We start from the raw sequence: 20246 nt of genomic DNA on the forward strand, positions 1-20246 counted from the left end.
GGGATGTTAGAAGAGAAACAGGCACTTCATTCTGATCTGAACATGGCTGTTTGGAGTTGGGATTGGAGACGGAGCTAAACAGTTGTAGAGCCTTGAATACTGGTTAAATTTAGATCTGAGGGAGGTACTGAAGCTAGGGAAAGGCTCTTAGCATGAAGTGGCTTGTCCAGATGCTAAATGAGCTTACCCACTCACTCTCCTCAAAAGCATGACCAGACCTTGTTTGAATGTGAAAAATAAACTTTTATTTCAGTGCTCGCTGTTTGTGGCTCAAAAGCACATCTACTGCTTGCTTGGAACCCAAAAGCGTTTATAAAACCATAGGGAAACAGAGCGAAATTTATATAGAACGAATATATACTGGCTCATCTTGTGCTTCTCCTTGTGCAAAGCAGAAAGTTCTAAGTGTATCAGCGTGACTTTTCCCAAGTCCCTCTCTGGGGCTTGGGGGCTCCCTGGAGGCTCTGACCCCACTCACAGAATTCTCTCCCACTTCCCTCCTCCAGGCTGAGGGAAGCCTGGTCACGTGGAGAGAGTGAGGAATAAAGTCAGAGATGGCAATTCGTGGGGTCCCCAAGCTTAGTCAGGGGGGCAGGGGCTGTGTTCCAGGACTCTGGCTCTTCAAAGAGGAGATGGCTAAGATGCCAGCCTTGTTGGTGGGTGATCAGCATAGGCAACTAAGGCTATTGTGATGTCTAGGCACTGCGGTGGGCGGGCTCATGGTTAGGACGGGGGTTTCTCGGGGGGGCTCTTTCCCCGTAGAAATGGGCTCCGAAGGCAGATGCCTGGGCACAGGTTGGGGACCCAGACACGATTGGGGACAAGAAGGTGGTCATGATCATGGTCTCACACTTTGAAGCATCCTGGGTCTGTGTCCCAGGGCTCTGCGAAGCCCGGGAGGAGGACCTGCTGTCATTGGCGAGGCTGGGTCATACAAGGCACCGGAAGTGCAGAGCTGGGAGGGCCTTGGAGATGAGCTGGTTCAATCACTCCCTGTGACTAAAGAGGAAACAGGCCCAGAGGAGGGGAAGGCAGTAGCTGGCCAGACCTGGGCCTTGAACCTAGGACTCTAAGCCCTCCCTGTCTCCCCATCCTAATTGGATCCTTTTTGATCAGGTTCCAAATGGCCTCTTGGACGCAGCCAGGTCAGGGCTGGAGTGGTGGATGGGGCACTGGACTCAGAGTCAGAAGGGCCGGGCTCCTTTCTTGTGCCTCTGCATTAGCCAGCCTTGCAAATATCCAGGATCCCAAGGGAGCAGGGCCAGCCGCCTCCCTTCTCCAAGCCCAGTCTCCTCAGCTCCCGCTCTGCAGTTTCCCATGGGGACTGAATGGGCTGATGGGCGTGTGAGCACCAGTAAGCCCAGGAAGTGCCAGGTACTTACTAGGCGCCTCGCCATTGTGAGAGGGTGGGGGAAGTATTGGGTCAGGGCTTCTGGGATGTGAGGGGATTTGGGGTGTGGTCTGTTCCTGGGACCCTCCCCATCTGCACCTGCTCAGGCTCTGCCAAGGGCCCCCGGGGTCTGGGCTCAACCTGGGGAAGGGGTTCAGGGTACTCTAGGGAGCTGAGTTCCTTGATCTGGTCACTTGGCACACTTTTTGCCTGCTTCCTGGAAAGGGGCTCTGACGACAATCAATCAGTTTGGTGGGTGGTCAGTGGCTTTTTAAGGGGCCTCTGGGCTGGGAAGGGAGGGGGAGATGGCCTACCCTCCAGGCTCAGTCAGCCAAGAGGAGATCTCCCACAGTGAAGGCACAGAGCCTCCCTCATAGGTGAGGGGCGTGGGGAGACAGGCTCAGGGGGACAAGGTGGGGGGGAAGTACATTCGATTCCAAAGGGCCCCCACAGGCAGCCCACATCTGCCCTGAGGTCCAGGGCCCAAGGAGGGGCAAGTTTTGTTCATTAGTTTGGGATAAAGATTGGGGTCAATTTGGGGGCCCTCGGTGGCTGAGGTGGGGCTGGCACGGGGACCCCTTAGGAGGGGCCAACAATGACGTTCCTGAAGCCCTTCACGGCCTTCAGCCTGTCGCTCTCGAAGTTCACCACCAGCTTGTGGCGGCCCACGTACAGAGGCAGCAGGTCCACCCTCACCTTGACTTCCTCCCCTGCCTCCACAGGGTCCGGGCTGGGAGAGAGAGAGAAAGAGGGTAAGGAGAGGGGCTCTGGCCTGGTCCCCATGATGAGGGATGGGGATGACACGTGACTACTGAGATCTCAGCCCAGTGCCTCCACGGATGTACAGCTGAATAGCGATAGGATAAAATGAGCCCTGCTCATAACTCTCAGGGGCCTGAGCTATCGCCCTCCTGTGTGTGTGTGTGTGTGTGTGTGTATGAGAGTGAATGGTGTGCCAGGGCGTAAGAGTGTGGATGCTCATGTGACCACATGCATGAAAATGCACTTAGCTGTACATATGTGATTTGTATTGTATACTGTATGCAAATGATATTACAACAAAAAGTGAAAAAACAAGTGTAAATGCTCATAAGCATATGTGTATATAGACAATTATCTGTGAGGGTACACGGCACAGGCACGTGTGTGCACCTGTGTGCATGGGAGGACTTGTGTGTCCTGAGGCGGGGGTTTAGTGACTGAATGTGTACCTGTTCAGTTGTGTGAACTGTGTGCTCAGGATGCAGCTGATGTGTGGGTGTTTAGACGTAGACCTGTGTGGGTGATGAAAGGAAGGGGCTATAGCCCAGGGCTCAGTGTCCAAGGGCACCTGTCCCCTCCACGAGCATCCACTCTCTGCTCCCGGCCCCGGTGGGAGGGACGGGCACTTACACGTCCACGGTCTTCTGCTCCTCAATCAGGCCTGCACCCTCCACAGTGAAGGTGCAGCCTGACAGCGCCACAGTGAGCGGGTTCTTCAGAGACACCTCAGCCACCAGCTTGCGGTTCTGCTTGGGCTCTCCCAGGATCTGGAGGAGACACGGGGCAGATGTCACGGGCAGCAGAGAGAGAGGGGGGCACAGAGCCGCTCCAGGGCAGGCAAGGTCCCAAATGAGCCATTTCCATCTCCACTGCAATTTGGCCCCATGTCTGTGCAGCTCCGCCGCTGTCATTCCTCGCCTCGCCCAGAAAACACGAATGATGACTCCTGCCCAGGCCTCCTCCTTCATGGAAGTGCAGAGAGGCTCCATGTGACCCACGGGATGTGTAAAGTGCCTCCTTCATTCTAAGGTCTGGGGTGGAAAAATCAGAGGCTTTGGAAGCAGGCTGATCTCTGTCCCTTCCTTGCTGTGTGACCTTGGCAAAGATACCACCACCTTCTCTGAGCTTTGGTTTCTTCATAGGAGAGAAATGCCTGACTGCAGGGTTCTCACAAGGATTCACTGAGCTAACATATGCAAGATTCTAACAGACTGTCCGGCACACAGCACTCACTCCCCACCCCGCCATCCCCTGCTCTTTACCATTTATTTGTAACGGCAGCACTTGGGGACCTGGGGCTGAGACTGCTCCAAGTGAATCACTGTGATGACCATGATGACGCTGATGGTCAGTGTTAATCAGCTTTTATTGCACCCTCATGACATGCTGGATACAGTCTATGTGTTTCCTGTAGACTCACAGCTAATCCTTATAACACCCATTTTACAGATGAACAAATAAACTCCAGAGTCTGAGCCCTTAACAACTCCACCCCTTCCTGTCCCACCAGGGCCCCAGGACCTCAGAATCTTGCCTTAGGAGTTTAGCTTTTAAGGGCCCACAATTCTGAGATCCCTAAATGTCATGATCCTACTACTCTGGGATGTGCAGATTCATTCCTGGAGGCTGTGAGTCCCAAATTCTGTTTCACGATGCTTTTCTTTGATGAAGCTAGATTTGAGGAACCCTGGGGCATCAGAGATCTTGAGTCTGCAGGGAGGGAGGTACATGCAGGTGTGGGATCTGGACCTGGGGACCCAGCCCTTACCCGAATCTTGATTTCTGGGTTCTCCAGGTAGATGTCCCTCTCGGCCAGCAGGTAGCTGTTGGCAGCCGGCTCAATGAGGAGGCCCCGCACCTTGATAAGGTTCGATTCGGTCAGGCAATCACAGTATTTTTCGTAGAGGATTCGAAGGGGAATGCTCTTCTCTGCAGAAGGGGAGAGGGGAGAACACTCATGCCATCTGAATCATGGCCCCCACCTCTCCTATGGCACCTCCACAAGGCACAGAGAGGGCAAGGGATGAGCTTGAGGTCACACAGCTGGTGAATGACTGGGCAGGTCCCAGCACTTTCTCCCACCTGCCCTGGCTCTAGCACTCCCAGAAAGGAAGTGGGAGGAATGGCCTGGGTTTTAATCCTGCCTCTGCCCTTTGCTACCTGGGGATGCTGGGTGAGTCACCCTACCTCTCAGGATGTCCATTTCCCCTCACGAGGTTGGTGGAATTGTACCCATTTTACAGATGAAGAAATACTTCTGCCCATAAGTGTTCAGAAGGGGAGAGTTGGTCCTGTTTGGACCACTGACTGACTGTGTGAGCCTGGGGAGATGACCTCCCCCCTCTGTTTCTGCTCGTTTCCTCTCTGTTCCGAGGAGCATCTGGATCCCATAGGGCAGAGCTAAGACCAGAGATCAGTTCAGAGCAAAAGTCACACAGTGATGGGGGTAAGAACAAAGCTGGCAGGGCCAATCTCCCCACTGCAGAGAAGCAAAGTGTGGATCTTAGCCCTGTTTCTCAGACAAGAACACGGAAGCCCTAGGGCACCAGGGTCAGCTTATGAGAGGCTGGCAGGAGCAGTGGAAAAGGGCGCAGGAACTGGACTGATTATCCACAGACCACAGAGAAAATTCAGTACACATATACAGTGGAATATTACTCAGCTATAAAAAAGGATGACATAGTGTCATTTGCCAGAGAAGGCAATGGCACCCCACTCCAGTACTCTTGCCTGGAAAATCCATGGACAGAGGAGCCTGGTGGGCTGCAGTCCATGGGGTCGCTAAGAGTCGGACACTACTGAGCGACTTCACTTTCACTTTTTTCTTTCATGCATTGGAGAAGGAAATGGCAACCCACTCCAGTGTTCTTGCCTGGAGAATCCCAGGGATGGTGAAGCCTGGTGGGCTGCCGTCTATGGGGTCGCACAGAGTCGGACACGACTGAAGCGACTTAGCATTAGCATTAGCATTAGCATTAGCATTAGTGTCATTTGCTGCGACATGGATGGACCTGGAGGTTATCATACTGAGTGAAGAAAGACAGAGAAAGACACATATCAAATGGTATCGCTCATATGTGGAATCTAAAGAAATTATACAAAGGAACCTATTTACAAAATAGAGATTGAGTCACAGATGTAGAAAACAAACTCCTGGTTACCAGTGGAGGAGAGGGGAGGAGGCGGGATAAATTGGAAGACTGGGATTGACATATACATACTATATTTAGACTAGATAACTAATAAGAACCTACTGAATAGCACAGGGAATTCTATTCAATACTCTGAGATGACCTGTCTGGGAAGGGAGCCTAGAAAACAGTGTATATATGTGTATAACTGACTCCCTTTGCTGTACAGCAGAAACTAACACAACATTGTAAATTAACTATACTGCAATATTTTTTTTAAAAAGAGAGAATCCACAGGCTTACGGCAGGCTCTGCTTGTTCACGTGGTCACAGAGAACCTTGGGAGAAATCCTTTCTGTCCCATGTGTGTGTGTGTGTGTGTGTGTGTGTGTGTGTGTGTGTGTGTGAGCTGCTCAGTCATGTCAACTCTCTGTGACCCCATGGACTGTAGCCTGCCAGGCTCCTCTGTCCATGGGATTCTCCAGGCAAGAATACTGGAGTGGGTTGCCATTCCCTTCTCCAGGGGATCTTCCCAATCCAGGGATCAAACCCAGGTCTCCTGCATTGCAGGCAGAGCCTCCCCCATCAAACAGGAATGTTGGAAGGATGGTGCTGGGACTCCGTGGAGCCCAGTCAACCATGATGGGAGATGCTGCTTCCTCTTTTTCTGTCATCTGCTCTCTTCTTCCCCCCAAGAGACTCGAGTTTCCCAAACTCTAGTCATTCATGTGATGTTTGACACGTCTGAGTAAATCCTCATTATTTGCTCATTATTTTTCTTTCAGTCCGCTTGCTTCATACTTTTCAACCTTTTCTGGTTAGGGAATCTTGCTACCATTATTTGCAGCAAACCTGTCTATTTACCACAAGTAGGAGGAAGCTGGTAAAAACAACCACCAGCAAACAACGTCAAGTTTATTCATTCAGGGTCATACTCTTGTCTGCTGAGTGCTCTGAGTTCAGGACCTGAGTTTACTGTTAATGAGGGAGATTAGCAAGGGTTAGGGGTGCCCAGGCCAGTGAGCACCCACTGGGAGGTCATCTACAGGACCGTGAAGGCCTGAGCAGACGGCCACCTTCTCTCTGCGTGGGTCAAAGTCTAGGTCCTGGCCATGCACACTCGGTGTCCCCTATCCTGCTCTCTGGAAAATGAGCGCCCAGCCCTCTCGTCACTCATTCCCAGGGTGGACCTGCCCCAACCTCGGCTCCGATGACATAGAAGGGAAAAAAAACACAGCTTCTGCCAAAAAGGACAAAAAGGAGTGAAAAATTCCTGGGTCAGGAATTGGTGGAACAGAGTGGAAACTCTGACCAGTTCCACAGAGAAGAAGGAAAACACGGCTCTCCAGGAGCCTGGAGGGGGTGGCCCCTGCTGTTAACTTTTCCAGGAGGCTGAGGTCAGGGTGGGACAGGACCTTTGAGAATTGCCATCCACGGGCTAGGGACCTTGGCCTGGCTTCGGGCCAGCGCTGGCCGAAAGAAAGAAACGTGTGCGGTTAGTGTCACTCATTACTTAGATGGTCCCTTTGACCATCACAGAGATTGTGCTGCCCCACCTGGATGGGTGAGGGCCCCAGAGAGAGGGGGCACGGGCAGGAAGGGGGAGAGCCGCAGAGCCAGGGTAGCAGGGTAGCAGGAGGCCGGGGTAAGGGCCGCTGGTTTCAGTTCAGCTGTCCTAGGCCTGGCTTCCTGTCCACCAGCATGTGGAAATCCCCTCGATCTTATCATCAAAGCATCACCAGCAACTCAGCCAAAGTTCAGGGTCTCGGAGGGTGGGAGAATCAGGGTGACCTTGGCCTGGGAGGCCTCAATAGCGCACCCTGGCCTAGCCCCAGCTTCCAGCTTGAAGGCAATGCTCCGGACTGCTGCCCTCCTCCGCTTTCTCCCTACAGGCTGTGCCCCTTGGGGGTCTACAGAGCAGGTGGGACCCCTCTGCTGTGAACACTTTCCCAGGAAGAGACACTGGCAGGCGTGGCTGAAGCAGAACAATGCTGTGAGGAGCCCAGATGTATCTGGGAGGCAAAGTGTGACTCAACAGCGGCCCAGGAGGAAGTCACTCTGGCATCTTGGTTCAGGTTGGGATTCACCTTATTAAACATATTCCAGGAAAGACACTTCCGCCCTTTGAAGCGGTTCTGAATGTGAGGAAGAGTTGACACATGTGCATTCGCACAATGGGGCTGGCGCTCTCTAAAGATGAACCAGGTCTCTCTTGCCTTTGGAGGTGGCCCCCACTCTGTTTATGGAGTGGGTTTCCTCCCTGAATCAACATTTTACTTAAAAAAAAAAATAAAGAAAAGATGAACCACCTTTCTAAAAATGGGGAAGCTGAGGCCTGGAATAGAGAAGAGAAATACCCAGGAGCTCACAGCCTGCAGGTGGAAGTGCAGAAAGTAGGACATGGGTGTGTCCCAAACACCCCACACACCTGGAGGGCCAGAGTCCTGCCCCTGACTTGGGGCCCAGAGGCAGAGTTGAGAGCCTGGTCTTCCAGACACCAGCAATGTTGGCCGTGACTCAGGAAGCTCTGAGCCCAGCCTGGAGAGCACTGTCCGGGAGAGCACTGTCCGGCACAGCAGCTGTTCAGCAAAGGTGCTTCTTGTCCTCCCCACACCTGTCTGCGCTTGCTCAGTGGGCCGTGAAGGGCCCCACCATGGCTGGGCACCATTTTACATCTTCCAGATCTTTCCAGAACACACATCTCCTTCAGTCCTCAGAGCCACCCACGAGGGGCGTGTCAACGCCCCAAACTGACAGCTGAGTGTGGTGTGAGGCCCGAGGCTGTACATCTAGAAGGTGGGAGAGGTTTTTCCCTGGCTGTGCAGTAGTTAGGACCTTACGCTCCCAACGCAGGGGGGCAGCAGTTCGATCCCTGGTCTGGGAACTAAAATCCCACGTGCTGCATGGTGTGACCAGTATTTAATAATAATAATAGAAGGTGGCAGAGCCAGATTCAAGGCCAAGTCTGGCCTTTGCACATGCCTTTTAGCAGTGAAAGTGTTGGGGCCCTAGCCTGGTACCAACTGGCTCTGCCCCCAAGGCTTCCCCGCTGCTCCTGGACCGACAGTCTGCTCTGTCCTGGCATGTAGCTCCAGGAGTGCCTGCCTGAGATAAAGGCCCTAGAGCTGACTGATGTTCTGCTCAAACCACGCTGTTCCCAGGTCCTCTTCCAACTCTAAGACTCCCCTGTCCTCCTCATGCCCGTAGGCTCCAAACGCAGAAGCCAGGAAAGGGCCACTGCGGGGGCTGAGGGAGAGACCAGGCTCCACGCTGCGTCACTAAGTGACCTCATCAGCCACAACCCCACTCAGGGCCTCCGGCTTATTTTTAGGGAGATAACCAGGCATGGTGACAAAGCGGACAGTGAAACGGATCAAGGGAACGATGACTGTGCAGGCGACCGACCAGGAAGAAAGGGCGACAGAGGCTCAGCCCAGGGGTGAGGGCTGGGAGAGTTGCTGACATCATTTCAGCCCCAAACATGGAAGAGGATCTGCTCCCAGGGAGGTCTGGCCAGGCCCTGGAGCATATGTTCATGCATAAATGTGGAGTCTAGAAAAATGGCACAGATGAACCTATTTGCAGAGCAGGAATAGAGACTCAGACATAGAGAATGGATGGGTAGACACAGTTGGGAGGGGTGTGAATTGGAAATTTAGGATTGATATATATACGCTACCATGTGTAAACTAGATAGCTAATGGGAAGCTACTGTATAGCTCAGTTCGATGCTCTGTGATGACCTAGAGGGGTGGGATAGGGAGCAGGGGGTGAGAGGGAGGTCCCAGAGGGAGGAGATATATGTAAACATACAGCGATTCACTCTGCTGTACACAGAAACTAACACAACAAAGTAAAGCAACTATACCCCCAATTAAAAAGATAAAAACCTAAGAAGAGAAGATCAAGGCTCTTCCCATCCCTGTGGGAGCAACACTGTCCAACATGGCAGCTTCCGGCCACATATGGCTGTTTAAATGGAATGAAAACTTTAGTCCCACAATTGCACGAGTCACACTACAAGCATTCAATAGCCACATGGAGCTAGTGGTCACCGCACTGGACAGCGCAGATATAGAACATTCTCATATCTCCGACAGGTCTCTGGGCAGCACTAGTCTTGAATCTCTTCTCCCTCAGCCTGAGAACCTCCAGAAGAACAGAGAGGTTCTCTAAAGGGCTCTGGGGAGAGACAGCTGCAGTGTGAGTTGCTGGAGACAGAGGGAAGGAATTTGCTGGAAGGGGCAGTAAGTAGAGAGTCTGGGAAAGCAGTCAGGGGTCACATGAAGATGAACTGAAACAAAATAGAACAGTTGCTGCGAGTACAGGTTCAAGTTTCTGTCCTGTCACTTCCTAATTGTGTGCCCTTAGGAAAGCTACTTAACCTCTCTGTTGTCAGTCTTCTCAACTGGAAAACAGGAGCCATAAAAGAATCCACCACCTACTTTTGTTATAAGAAGGAACTGGGTTGCTATTTATAAAGTGCCAAGGACAGGGCCAGACCTGCAGTGAGGTAGATTGTACATGCTCAATGCTTGGGGCACGATCCAGTCAGTGTGGTCAACAGCTGCTCCAGGGACACAGAACCTTACCGGAGTAGGGCTCCAGGGAAAGGCTGAGCAGATCCTTGGTGCCGCACTCAGGTCCCAGGATCCCATTGTAGCTGACAGTGCGAGCACAGAGCAGGAGGCGGCCAGTGTGCTCCTCGGGGGTGCTGTTGGTGATGTGGGCAAAGACGTCGAAGTCGCAGCCCCTGTTCATGCCCTCGCCCACACGGATCCGCATGGCCACCCCTGTCTCCTCTTTGTTAACCAGTTTGTTCAGGTGGTTGGCTCTTGTGAAGGCTTCCCTCTCCTCTGGGGACCCTGTGGGGATAGGGTAGAGAGCTTCATCACAGCTGGACAGGGGATCAATGAGGAGGAGGCTGGGGGCAGACCAAGCTGGCTTCTCAAAGTCTTGGTGACTCAGAGCACCCAGAAGGAGCCCCTTCTTTACATTACTGTGCAAGAAGGAGGAAAGTATTTTATTTACTTCCCACAAGCAAACTCCTATACATCCCTCAAGACCCATCCCCAAATGACCCCTCCTCCAGGATGCCTTCTCTGACTACTTCCCCAGGATGAATTACTCGCAATACCTTTTGGAGTTTCACAGCTGCTATTTTTTTTTTTTTTTTTTTTTGCCCACTAGGGTTTGTTTTTTTTTCTGTTCATATGCTTACACTCGCAAGTCTCTTGGGGACTAAGACTGTGTTTCACTTAATCTTAAGTCATACCCAATGCCTACAACAGTGCTTAGTGCCTAGCCGGCACTAATACAATTCAAACTTTCTCACCTCCAAGCATTTGCACAGGGACTGCTTTTACCTGAAATCCTTTCCATCACTTCTCCAACTGCTGAGTTCTCCAGCAGAACTGCCCCCTCCTTTATACCACTTACTTCTCCCCTACGTGTCTTTTATTTTTTTCCAAGTGTTGTTGGGTATATATCCATTTCTTCTATTAAATCAACAGCTGTAGACATTTCAGAGGCCAGGGAAATCATCTTTTCCTTCTGTTTTATCCCTTCCTGCAGGAGCATGGCCACTTCACAGCCAATCCCCAGGCAGCCCTTCAAAGGTCAATGGGGGTCAGATGAGGGCTGTGGTTTCTTGGTCACTTCTGTGAAACCTACTGTGCTTGGAACACAGTAGATGCTTCAAAAATATCTGTCTATTGAATCGGCCACTAGACGTGCAAAATAAACCACTTTCTTTTCCCACTCCTGATTTAACATTAGTAGCAAACAGAAGCTTCATCTTTCTGTCTGACTGAGCCCATCTTATTATCTTTAAGCTTCTTTTGGTCCATTTCTCTTTGAACCTTTCCAATCTACCTTCATACCCACTTCCCCGGCTCTATATGAAAAACTGCAACGATAAACACTACAGTTTCTCTTCCATGGAGCTTCTCTTCCATGGCCCCTCTGGACTTCCAAGCCTCTTCAGCACAAATACACCGCAGTAAAAAGGCATGGAATTGCCCATCTATTGTAGCTCCCATGACTAATGAGTACCGTTAATAAGGGGCTTCCCAGGTGACACCCGTGGTAAAGAACCTGTCTGCAAATGCAGGAAATGTAAGAGACATGGGCTCAATCCCTGAGTTGGGCAGATCCCCTAGAGGAGGGCATGACAACCCACTCCAGTATTCTTGTCTGGAGAATCCCATGGACAGAGAGGAGCCTGGAGGGCTACAGTCCATAGGGTCACAAAGAGTCAGACACGACTGAAGCAACTCAACATGGACGCACGCACTATTAATAAACATGGACATCCTAATTTTTTGTTACGATGCATGCCTCTCCTGTTTAATAGCCATCCCTTTCGGTTTTACTAAGAGTCAAACCAACCAAGAAAGTGAGGCTTAAAAACCAAATGGGATCCTTTTGTGGAATATAAAATTCTTTCCCTAAATGAGTAATCCTTTACCATTGCCTCCCCCCTCCACAGTGTGTGTGTCAAATTTGCACTTGTTTCTAAGGAATTTCTTGAAATAGTAAGCTACAGATCACTGTCATGTGCAGGCTGCCAGATAAAATACACACACGCACACACACACACAGGCATGCACGCCCACCAGGCTGGTAAAACCCCCTGCTTATCTGCAGGGCAGTGATGAGCCCCAGCACTTACCCTCTGGGTACTTGTAGCTGTGGGTGATGTCCTCCCGATCATCTCTGCCCACACACTTTGTGCTGATCTTCAGCCCCACCACCAGGGAGTGGTTGATGGATTTGTGCAGAGACCCATCGTCCTGCCGGATCCAGTCCACCACGTCAGCGTTGACTTCGGCAAAGACGAAAGGGGCGTCGTATTTGGTGCTCAGGTCACCCTCCTTGATGGCACGAACGGGAACCGGGCCACAGCAGTAAGTCCCTGGGGTGAGGGGAAGAGGAGACAGAGACGGACTTGCGCTGATGGGAGGATGGCACCTCCCAAACCTTCCACAATCAGACCACATGTGGGTAAAACCCGCAAGATGATACAGTGCTTTGACCCAGGAACTCCATTTCTAAGACAGCAGCATCAGGCAAGAACTCAGAACTCCCAGAGAGGAAGATCCCCATGGTCTAGTGGTCAGAACTCTGCGCTTTCACTGCTCGGACCTGGGTTCAATCCCTGGTCGGGAACTGAGATCTGGCAAATCTCACAATGCAGTCAAAAAAGAGAATTCCAGGGGACTCTGGAACTCAGCTTCTGGAATTCAAATCTCAGCACAGCCTCTTATTAGCTGTGTGACATTGAAGAATTCATTTAACCTCTCCGAGTCCTGGCTTCATGTGATGACATTTGTACCTGCAAATGAGGACTCACAAACTCTTATCCACTATGTGTTTGATAAAGAGAAATGTATCCCAAGGCACTTTAGGAAATGAGGGAGCCAAGTGTAGGCAATACTTTACAAGGGCGTGTGTCTGTCTGGTTTCCTGCCAGAATGAGAGTAGCAGTCAGTGCCCGACACAGAGTCAGGGAGTGTGTGTTGACTGAATGAACAAGAGAGCTCATGAACAAGACAGCTTGATGCTTATCTAGGTGTGGTTTACAACTGCCTCAAACCAGTCACAATTGCAATGTTGAGGATTAGAGGCTCAGTAGCTATATTACAATGCAGCTATCTGATGGAACATAATAACATTCAATTAAAATTCAAATCACGGAAAATGATCTGATACAGAACTGCTAATGCTATATGGAGAAGCGAGGGGGCCAGGAGAAAAGGTCATGTGCCGCCTGAGTTTTTAACCTGGGGCCCATGGATCCCCTGAGGCACAGCAAATAGAATTCAGGAGTTCGTGAACTTGGACAGGAAAAAAAAAATCACCTCACTATTTTCATTATATTTTGATAACACTTTTTTTCGATTGTGCAAGCAGACCACAAACCACAGTCTTAGGTGCACTTGTGACCTGTCACTCATAAGAACCACAGATATTTTCATATATCTTTATAGTTGTCACAGATAACTGAAAATAGAGATTATGTTCATCTCTATCAAGAAATTAGGGAAATTACTGCCTCTATCACTAGATCATGTTATGTAACACTTATATTACTATATCACAAAAATATTTAAAAAATTTTTGATAACCACGTTTCAATGGAATTCAACCATTTTTCCACTCCCGATTTAACATTAGTAGCAAAAAGAAGCTTCATCTTTATGAAGGTATTACATTCAATATAGGTGTTATATTGTGTGCATTTAAAATATTATTCTGAGGAAGGAGTCATTTGAAATTATTGGAAACTGTGTGTACATGTTAATGAAATTTCTTTGCGGGGAAGAGGATAAAGATGCTATTTGATTTTTTTTTCCTTTGTGCTTCTCCATATTTTCTGTTTTCCACAATGTGCATGAATCACTTTTCAAATTATAAAAGAGGTGTTTCATAAAACACCAACACTCAAAGTTCCTTTGGAGTCAGCCAGACCTGGGTTAGCATCCCTGCTCTGCCCTTCTCTGGGGAGTCCCTTGGGTGGGTGGGTCCCCTCCCGTTTCTGCTTCTTCATCTCAGTGATGGGGCCACTCCTGCCCAACCCACCTTCGCTCTTCTCCTGGGGCGTGGGGTCGAGGGCCTGCCACCCCTCGTACCCCGGCTGCAGGTCTGGCCTGGTCATCCACGACTCCACCCAGCAGTGGAAGTTCCTGTTGGGGAAACAAAGCAGAATATGGAGCCGGACTCACACGCAGACGTTCGTAGTCACCTCCAACGTGCCGTTCACATTTGCTTTGTCCTAAGCTAAGTGCATCACGCTCTCCCAACACTTTGCTCTTCCTCCAGGGGTCCCAGCCAGGTATTCCTTCCTACACTGAGAGTCATCCTCAATCCCTCAACCCCTCTGCCCACCTCCCTTCCCCTCTCAGTGGCTCTGCAAGTCCAGCTGACTTGACCTCCTAATTTCTTGATTGCCCCTTCTTTTCCGCCCACAGACTCTGCCTGGATTCAGGCCCCATCACCACCCACCAGGACCACACCCCACCCCCTTCCTTCTGATCTATGCCCACAGTCATCAGACCACTCCTCTCCAGTCTGAAGCCTTTGGAATCAAGCCCAGACCCCCAGCCTGCAGTGCAGACTCTGGACAAGGCATTCTCCTTTCAAGTGTCCTGTGTTGATTTTCCTTCCTCTCGGCCTTGGCTCCTGCTGTTCCTGCCTCCCTGGGAGCCTCTCCAAGTCTTGTTTCCTTTTGTCCAAATACTGCTCAACTTTTAAACCCAATTCAGAGGTGATCTCATCTGAGACATCGCCCCATCTCCTCTTCAGGTGACCCTCCCTACTGGGCAACCCCTCACCAGATCATCTCGCTCTTGTCACTCTGGATCTCCCCGAACTCATTGCGGAAGTACTCGATGAGCAGGTTGCTGTTCTGGTCATGGGCTGAGTTATAGTTGGTCACGACTCGGGTAGGGATGCCAAGGCACCGCAGCACTGGGTGGAAGACATGGTGGAAAGAGTTTAGGGGGTGGGCTGGGGCCCTAGAGACATCTGCTCTGCCTGGGCCTCTACATACCCATCTGTACCCCAGGGAGCACTGTACTCATTGTCCAAGTGGTGAGGTTGTGCCATCCCCTTGCCCAGACAATGGTGCCCACCTTGCTGATTGCCCCATGTTCCCCACTCTCCCCTTCACGTCACAGCTAACAAAAGCAGACTCTAAATGCAAATCTGACATTAACAGTCTGCTGCTAAACCCTCAATGGCTCTTCAAGGCCCTCAAGGTCAAGGCCAAACCTCCACTGTAGGCCTTGCCCTGTGGGATCTGGCCCTTGATCAATTCCTGCACACTTTGCTCCAGCCATGCTGGCCTCCAGCACGCCTCACTCCCACCTGCCCAAGGATACTGGCGTATGCCCATCCCTCAGCCGGGAAGGCCACCCCGCCAGATTTAGATTACCCCATCATCTGCATTCACAGTAAGACTAGGGATGCATCATCACTCTCAATATATGAGTATGTGAGGGATTCTTTAATTAGTCCTCTGAGGGCAGTGAGCGATCTGTCTTATGTTACAGTCCCAGAGCCCTGCAAGACCCGGCACAGACTAATTGGTCAAATGGGATGAAGGAGTGAAGTAGAAAGAGAAGGAGGAAGGGAAGGAGAAAAGGAATGACAGATTCAGGGCGAGGAGTGAACAGTGGGGTAGGCAGATGAGGCAACCAAGGTCAGGACCCTTCGTTCCAGCCCCAGCTGCTCCAGCTGTGTGGCCTGGGGCCAGTCCCTTCACCTCTCTGGGCCTTGTTTCGTCCTCTCTGGCTCAGAGTTCCAGTGCTCTGGGGCTCCACTGTGGACCAGAAGGGCCTGCACTGTGTGGAAGCACGGTTTTCAGAGAGGCCGGAGTGACTGGGAAAGGGGCTGGTGTCACAGTGATAGGTGACAAGGAGGCAGGAGGTCAACTGGCATCTACAGACCACAGAATCCTGCTTGAATAGTGGTGCTGGGTGTTCCTGACAGAGGAGATTATGGGTGCTTTTTTCCTTTCGCTTTTTAATATACTTTTTATGTAAAATGTAAAAGTAACATATTCTCAGGGTAAGATAAAGAAAGTAACATCTAAAAAAAGAAGTGAAGCAGAAAGGCCTACTAAATACAATCTGTAGGACTTTTGTTTTACTTTTAGTTTTGATGAGGTTGAGTCTCTGCGATGGGGGAGAGGCAGGAATGTGAACTTTGCCCAGTGCCTGCCATTAATCAGGGCATAAACTTCCCCGAAGGCCCAGGATTCAGGTCAGCCCTAGGAGGAGGGAGGAAGGAGCAGCTGTGACCTTCCACCTCTTGCCTGGTTCTTATGCCTTTTGGCCTGGGTAGGGGCCAGACTCTCTGCTGCCCGTGGGGAGAGCTGGTGTTCCAATTCCAGGCCTTGCCCCATCACGACAAGCTTCAGAGTACAGACCGCAGGCTGCAGGAGGCTTGTCCCCACTGATCCAGGAGCAAGGCTCCACTCCTGTCCCAGGGGATGGGGTCCCTCGGGGGCCTCATCCTCACAGTCTAAGACCAGGAGGCTGTGCCTGAAGTGGGCCCACCTAGTTCCATGCCTGGCTGTGCAGATCACCAGCTTTGTGACCTTGGCCAAGCCACTTCTCCTCTCTGAGCCTCCACTTCCTCCTCTAAGAGGAGCTAATAATAGCAGCTTGTCGGGATGCTGTAATGATTCAGAGAGGGATGGGTGTGAGCAGTCTGGCAGAACAGAAGTGTGTCACCGTGCCCGTTACTGCAAATATCCGTCCAATCACTGTTGGCCAACTAACAGACACAGAGAAGATGTCCCAGGATCCAGCTGAGGAATCCCAGATGCCCCTGGAAACCCCGAAACCCAACCTAACCTGACTGACTGTGCTAAGTGACCTTCCCTGGGTCCTAATGTGACTTAGGTCAGTTACCACTGTCTCTGTTTTACAGGTGAGGAAACTGAGGCCTGGAGACACCGATTCTCTTGCCCAGGGATTAGAGGCAAAGCTGGGATTCAAACCAGGCAGTCCAACTCCAGTCCCTGGGCTGATCCACTATTCAACTGCCTGCAGAAACCCCACAGCTGGGACTTCTGGCTATGACTCTGAGCTCCTGATGCAGGGGGCCAGGCTTTGATCTGTGGTCAGGGAATTAAACCCCACATGCTGCAACTAAAGAGTTCAACTGTCATAACTAAAGGTCCTGCATGTTGCAACTAAGGCCTGGTGCAGCCAAATAAATATAAATATTAAAAAAGAGAAGAAACCCCACAACCACCGGGGTCAGACGTCCCGTTACTTGACCGAGTTTTCCCAGGATCTGTTATACATCAGGCCTGTGAGAAGGCCACAGGGACCCTGACTCAGCCTTAGTTCCTGGAAGCCGAGGGAGGTTCCAGGCCCCGCCACATCCGCCTGCTGCTTACCAGTGCAGGCCACGGCCGCGAACACCCAGCACTGGCCGTACTTGACGCGCTGGCAGCCATCTCTCTTCCAGCGCCGCAGGATGTCCACGCTGCCGATCCAGGACATGGGGCTGATGCCATCCGCATAGTTGTTGTCCCAGCGCCCCAGGAGCACGCCCTGGTCATCGTTGCAGTTGACCTGTGACCCACAAGAGCGTCAGAGGGACCGTGTCTGGGATTAGTGACGGCTGCGATAGAGTGGGCATGAACTCAGCACATGGTGAAAGGCAGGGGAGGGGCCTTCCAGGCTGAAGGAGCAGCAGCTGCAAAGATCCCGAGGTATGACTGATGGGGAGGTTGGAGATAGGAGCGGGGGTGGGAGAGGAGGTGGAGAGGGGTCAGGGCCATGAGGATGATGCTGGAGATATGAATGTGTGCGGGGGCTGGCAGGTGGCATGATCTGAGCTTTACAGAGGCCTGTTCTGGCCCTGCCCAGACGGTGTCATTGCCCCCAGACTCTCAGCATCCTGCTGGCCTGGCCCTGAGCCAAGCAGGGTCTGGCCCCGCCCCCTCTGCAGCCCACCTGCAACCCTCCCCAGGCCCCCCGCCCCCTGCCCCTTTGCTCTCCGCTCCGCTCACACTGTCCTCCTTTCTGCTCCTCAAATCTGCCAGTCATCCCTCCTCGGGGAACCTGTGCACAAGCGGTCCCCTCTGCCTGGGACGCTCTTCTCCTCCCAGTTACATCAGCTCAAGAATCATCACTTAGGGAAGTCCCCCAGTCCTCCACTGGGGTTGCACCCTGTGGTCAGACACTATCACACGTCTGGCCCCTTTGAGAGCGCATTGCAACATGACTGGGCGCTCACATGATCCTGTGGTTAACTCCCGTCTTCTCTCACACTCCCTAGAATGGAAGCTCTAGGAAGTGAGAGACCATTCATGTCTTCCACCTGCTTTTCCCTGGTGCCTGGGACATGGGTAGCACTTGATAAATACTTTCTGGGTGAGTGAATGAATGAATTGCTTTGCGGGACCACATGGCCTTACCCTCATTTGTGTACATCTTGTCTGTCTAAATACAAGGTCTCCTAGCTGAGACTCACCCATCTCCCAGGTCTCCCCGACCATGACAGCCCAGGGCCTGGTCTCCATTATCACCTGAGGTGGGCCTGCGCTCACTCACCATGCCGCTCACCACCCGGCCCACGTAGACCGGACTACTGCGGCGGGAGCAGTCTCGGCCGGCATTCCTCAGAAACTTGGGGTTGACGTCCAGGAGCATCAGGCAGATGTCTAAGATCCCTTCTTCGAACTGTGTCAGAGGAAAGAAGGGGAGGATGAGGGAGCTGAGACGTCACCTCCTCCAGGAAGCCTGCCTTGAAGTCCAGTGGCTGTGGGAAGCCCCGTGCATTGTCTCACACATCACACCTGGAGGCTTGGGTTGGGTCTGTCACACTGCTGTGGTGCCAGCTTTCCTGGCCCAGGAAAGGGGGGGCGGTGCAATGGGATGATGACTGAGTGTATGAGAAAGGGGATGGGGTGTGCCTGCATCCAGACTTGGCGGGGGGGCGGGGGTTGGGCGGGGGTCCTGGGAACTTGGAGTGGAAGGTAAGCCCAGAGTCCCTGGAGCTTGACTGCCCTCAGTCACCTCAGGCCCAGCCGCTGCCCTCCCTGACCCCACAGCCAAACCTTCACTTCCCTAAAGCCTGACTCATTCCGCAGAGCTGATAAGTGTCCCTCCTCCCCCACCCCCACACATTGCGCTGATTGGAACCAAAGTATATATTGTAAAGATGTAAATCTAATCTCATCACTCTTATCTCCACTGCACCCAGAGTAAGATGGAGACTTCTCCCTGTGGCCTGCAAGGCCCTTCATGATCGGTGTCCCACCCCATCTTAACCTCACCTCTCAACCACACTCACTCTGCCCCAGGGCTTTTGTACATGCTGTTTCCTTTGCTTGGAATGTTCTCTCTGCCCCCCTCTCTATGACTCACACCTTCTCATCCTTGCAGCTTAGGTGCTGTCTTTATCAAAATCTCTCCCTGTCACCACCCCTCAGACCACTTCAGTCACATTCAAAGGCTCGCCCGTCTGTTCCCGGCTCTCTGTGTCTGTGGCCTTGTCCCAAATCAGGCCTCATCACAGGCCTCCCTCCATGACTTAGAGCAGCCCCCCTGGCTTGACCCATTCATTCTTTGACTCCCTATTGCCATCGTCCCGACATTCAGGGCTGTTCACAGCTTGAATACTGTGGACTTCTCCCAGGTCATCTCCTGGAGCCCTGTCTCATTCAAGTGCTCCCCAGGCTGCAAGACACTTCTGAGGCACAACGTAAAGTTTCCCACCTCTGTGCTTTCTGCTCATGCTATTCCCGAGGACACTGAGCACCAATATGTTAAAAGTGTATTTTAACGCAAAATTTTCTGGCAATTTAGACATATAATTCAAGTTTGAGGACCACTAATTTAGACAATGGTTTAAAGCCCCTCTCAGTACATGCCTAGCACAGTCAGTGTTCTCCAAGGGCTGCCCACTATTTTGCTATGGCTGTGAATGGCTCCCTCCCTCCTGGAGCACTCGCCAGCCCCACGGCTCCTACAGGCTCTCTGACTTTCTCCCACCTTGAATCCAGAGCTGCCGCTCCCGCAGTGCACAGGGCCATCCTTTGCTGTGTGACCTCAGGCCTGGCCTGGGCCCTCTCTGAGCCTCCAGCCATTTCAGAGCCCTTGAATCCTTGACAGCATGGGGTGGGTGACTCTGAGACCTTGCTTACACTTTCCGATTTTGTCTCAGACCCAGGGCCCAGCTCACAGCAAGCCAGAGATGGTTAGGAGGGGCAGAGTGTGGCCCTACCTGCCCAAAATTCCAAGGTATGTTCTTGATGAACTTGGCTGAGCCCTGGTAGATGAAGCCTTGCTGGGTAAGGACATATTCTTGCCGCTCCTCATCTGAGTCCAGGTACACAGCATCCGCTGTGGGTAAAAAGGAAAAGGCCTCAACTCGGCATCTGGCAAGACCCAGGTTCCCCACAGACATGGCAGCTGGGGTGCCAACCCTTCAGGGCA

The 20246-nt window shown here is 51.9% G+C and overlaps 1 protein-coding gene across 1 annotated transcript in view; it reads right to left on the reverse strand.

Annotated features, from left to right (window-relative positions):
* Positions 1–219: 219 nt before the first annotated feature.
* Positions 220–20246, reverse strand: part of TGM2 (transglutaminase 2) — a 34565-nt gene continuing 14538 nt past the window's right edge. Inside the window, exons 4-13 of the mRNA XM_055545019.1 lie at positions 20035–20153; positions 18360–18488; positions 17198–17375; positions 14619–14754; positions 13867–13970; positions 11957–12199; positions 9876–10148; positions 3921–4081; positions 2783–2919; positions 220–2120 (exon numbers count right to left, since the gene is read on the reverse strand). Of these exons, the coding sequence (XP_055400994.1) occupies positions 1970–2120; positions 2783–2919; positions 3921–4081; positions 9876–10148; positions 11957–12199; positions 13867–13970; positions 14619–14754; positions 17198–17375; positions 18360–18488; positions 20035–20153 (1631 nt within the window). The 3' untranslated portion in view covers positions 220–1969. The remainder of the gene's footprint in view (positions 2121–2782; positions 2920–3920; positions 4082–9875; positions 10149–11956; positions 12200–13866; positions 13971–14618; positions 14755–17197; positions 17376–18359; positions 18489–20034; positions 20154–20246) is intronic.

The sequence above is a fragment of the Bubalus kerabau genome, chromosome 13, assembly GCF_029407905.1.
Source record: "Bubalus kerabau isolate K-KA32 ecotype Philippines breed swamp buffalo chromosome 13, PCC_UOA_SB_1v2, whole genome shotgun sequence".
NCBI classification, from domain to species: domain Eukaryota; kingdom Metazoa; phylum Chordata; class Mammalia; order Artiodactyla; family Bovidae; genus Bubalus; species Bubalus kerabau.